This window comes from Buceros rhinoceros, unplaced genomic scaffold, assembly GCF_000710305.1.
Source record: "Buceros rhinoceros silvestris isolate BGI_N320 unplaced genomic scaffold, ASM71030v1 scaffold40197, whole genome shotgun sequence".
NCBI classification, from domain to species: domain Eukaryota; kingdom Metazoa; phylum Chordata; class Aves; order Bucerotiformes; family Bucerotidae; genus Buceros; species Buceros rhinoceros.
This window is the reverse complement of record NW_010421125.1, coordinates 1-3,509: the sequence shown is the minus strand read 5'-3', so window position 1 is coordinate 3,509 and position 3,509 is coordinate 1. Positions and strand designations below refer to the sequence as shown.

At 51.9% G+C, this 3,509-nt stretch overlaps 1 protein-coding gene across 1 annotated transcript in view; it reads right to left on the bottom strand.

The window, feature by feature from the left end:
* KBTBD4 (kelch repeat and BTB (POZ) domain containing 4) overlaps window positions 1-1,306 on the bottom strand; it is a 4,712-nt gene extending 3,406 nt beyond the window's left edge. Inside the window, exon 1 of the mRNA XM_010139540.1 lies at window positions 685-1,306. Within this exon, the coding sequence (XP_010137842.1) occupies window positions 685-1,276 (592 nt within the window). The 5' untranslated portion in view covers window positions 1,277-1,306. The remainder of the gene's footprint in view (window positions 1-684) is intronic.
* Between the last annotated feature and the right edge of the window lie 2,203 nt (window positions 1,307-3,509).

The window sequence follows — 3,509 nt, the reverse complement described above, 5'->3', positions numbered from 1 at the left end:
CCCTGCCCGGGCAGCCGAGACTCTTTAAGGGTCGCCAGCAGCTGGACTAAGTTCTTGGGGTGTGGACACGTCCTTCACAGCACCAAGGCATGCACCAAGGTGTGCGGTGGAAGGCTCTGCACTGCCTCTGCGTTACACAGGGTGTTGCACTGCTCCTGCTCAGCCAGCCACGTGCCCAGCCGAAATAATCCCAGCAATGACCTACAGCTGTTAATCAGGCCAGCTCAGCCTAGAGACAGGGCTCGGGCCTAAGCCTTCTTACAAGTGCTGAGATGTTGCATCACTATGTTAAATGATTACGAACCAAATGAAAAAGAAAACTTTGCTAAGACGTTAATGTCTGGTAAGGCTTCTTTGTTTTACTTTTAATGCAAAAAAAATACAAGTTGTCCGAAGTTACCAAGTTATGTTTAAACAAGCCTGTAATACTTCCGAGCTGTTGACTCGGGAACTGCTGCGAGTTACCAGCATCCTCTGTGTCTCCTTTCTATAGCTTAGATGCTTCATGGCCTGTAACAATTAACAGGTTTTTTCCTGATTAAGTTATCCAGAATGTTTGGCTTTGCCTAGCTAAGCCCCTGAGTAGGCAGTGGTGGGGAAAGCTTGGACCTTTCCAGCTATGCTGCCCAGCCTCTGAAAGCCTCTCCTCTCTGTGCCGCCCTGCCCAGCCGCAGCAGCTCTCACCTGTGAGGATGTCTGTCAGCAGGCGCAGAGGCAGGTGGAGGAACTCCTCTGTGTCCTGCAGCTGGGACAGATGTGACTTGGCGCAGTGCTTGGCAGCTGTGTAGAGCTCCACGTCACTGTGCTGGTCTGCCAGCCACATCACCTGCAGGCAGTTCCTGACCTGCACTGTGCGGGCCAGGAAGCGCGAGCACTCTTCAAAAAGAGCAGTCAGCTGGTACATGTCGGCCACTTCATAGGTTTCCTGCAGCTCCTCTGCCCTCAGCTTTACAGTCCCATGGTAGATGTAGTCCACGAGCAGCTGAAAGACACTCTCGCTAACGTCCTGCAGCTCAATCACCCGGTTGTGGGCCTCCTTCAGGTTGGAAGTGAACATCGAACGAAAAAAGCAGCTCTGAGCTGAGAGGACCAAACGGTGCAGCTGGAATTCTTTGCCTTCCACCGATATTGTAACATCAGCAAAAAGCTCATCCTCCAGGCACAGTTTCATAATGCCCTGGGCCACGCGGCCTGAGTGGGAGCGGTCGGTGAAGGTGTAGTTCACGAAGTAGTTTTCTTCTGCAGAGGAGCCCCCGGTCTCTTCTGACGAGTCCATGGTGCTGCACAGATCAGACCTCCAGCTCTCTGTAAAATCACAAGCATAACGTGGCTTTCTCTCCCCACTAACGAGATTAGGCAGCACTTCAGGGCACAGGAAACAACCAAATGCACTGGGAAGAGGCCAGCATGCTTTAGACTGAATATAAATAGCGTAGCCAGAAACTTCTGCTTGAGCTCCAGAACCTCAAACAACAAATGAGAAGTTGGCATAATTAAAACTGTAATATATGCCAGTCTTCCACTGCAGTGAGCATGACATCCCAGCAGAACTGGGAGACCTTTTCACCACTCATTTCACTGACACAAAGAAAAGCAGCAGCGGTTATTCAAGTGGAAAGTCCAGCAGCTGCCCCAGGAAACACACAAAGCCAAAAGAATGTGGCAACACCACAGCCGGGTGTCCTGGTTTCGGCGGGGACAGAGCTCGTCCTCCTCCTGACAGCTGGTGCACCGCTGAGTTTTGGATCGCTGCGAGAACGATGCTGGCAACACGCTGCTCTGTTATTGTTGCTGAGCAGCACCTGCCCTAAATTAAGGGTTTTTCAGCTCCCAGTGCTCTGCCAGTGAGAGCTGCACAAGAAGCCGGGAGCGGCCGTGGCCAGAAGAGGTGACCTGAACTAGCCAAAGGGATGTCCCCCACCACAGGACATCATGCCCAGTACAGAGATTGGGGGGAGGGGGCCGGGGCAGGCTGGATCGCTGCTCGAGTGTCAGTCAGTGGGTGGTGCACTGCACATCACTTGTCCTCTTCTTGGGTTTTATTTCTCTCTCTCTTTTTGCTATATTTATTGTTAGTATTGTTACTACTACTACTGATTTTAATTTACAGTTACTACTGATTTAATTAACAGTTATTAAGCTGTTCTTATCTCAACCCATGAGCTTTACTTTTTATTTTCTGGTTGTTTTCTCCATGCCACTGGTGCTTACTGGTTGGCTGGGGTTAAACGACGACGCTGGGCTAGATGGAAAGAGGATTACAGTATCCTACTACCCAAGAGCAGTTTGTACCATCAGGAGGCGTTAAATACCATCTGAAACCCCGTGACGAGTCTGTGCTCTGGTGTCAAGGTGAACTTTTTCCACCAGAGCGATGCACAAGAAGCCCGCCAGACAGAGCCGGCAGGTTAGCTCCTTGCAGCTCAGCAGGTGAGATCACTGGTGGTGATGCTCAGTTACCAATGCACCAGGCACCTCCACTGTGCCAAATAACCTCCTAGACGTGTCAGAGACCTGCTGCTTCCCAAGCGGCAAGGAGAGCTCGATTTGAAAGGTAACACCTCTTAGTCGGTACCAGAGGTTGTCTGCGGAGCTCCACACGGTCTGTGGGTTGAAAAAGCCTCTGAACCAGAGAAGGACTGCTGCAGAAAAAAGCGCCTTTTAACATGGCTCTTGAGAGCACTCGGAGCAAACAGACGCCCGCCTGCATTCGCTTCAAACTCACTTTTACACCTCAGCTATCAGCTGCGCTGGCGGGTATCACAAATTTCTTCCATCAATACTTAGTATTATTTCCAGTACAATGTTCCCCAGGGATGGGATTTTTCTCCAGGAGATTCACAGTTACTCTTCCATACTTTGTTTCGTCAAACGCGCATTTTCTTACAATAGCTGTGCTTGATACAGGAAGGCTCCTAAGTTCTTTGCTCAAGTTCTGTTCAGGGGAAGCAATGTCTACATCTCCATTGCCTGCACAAGTCCCTCCCACCATCCCCGACGGCGGCCTGCCTTAATTACAAGCCTTAATTACTGTGATTTTACAGTAACTCTGGCCTGTCTGAAAAGTGCCTGTGCATGAGTCTGTAAGAGACTGAGGAACCACAGCCAGCACGGAACACAGCAATGCTATTTTTCCAGCTTCACCGAGTACAAGCCTATCCTGCAACCTAGCTCCCGCTTCAGCTGATGCTCTCAGTCCTCACGGTTCTCAGAGGCTGCAGCTCGGAACGCTGAGGTGACCACGCAGAGCACCAGGACATGGACGGACAGATGGACTACTCTGTCCCCAGCACAGCATGGGCCCACCCGCCTCCACTGCCCTGCACCACCTCCAAAGGACTGCTACCAAGTCACATAAGAAACGTCAGCAGCAGGTGGAGACTCGGGCAAACCCGGCATCCTCCCGCGCAGACACAGCGCTCCCTTCGCACCCGCGGCACCTCCGCGACCGGGCGCGGGAGCAGCGAGCGAGGCGCAGCCTCACGCTGCGAGCACAGCTCCCACCACCG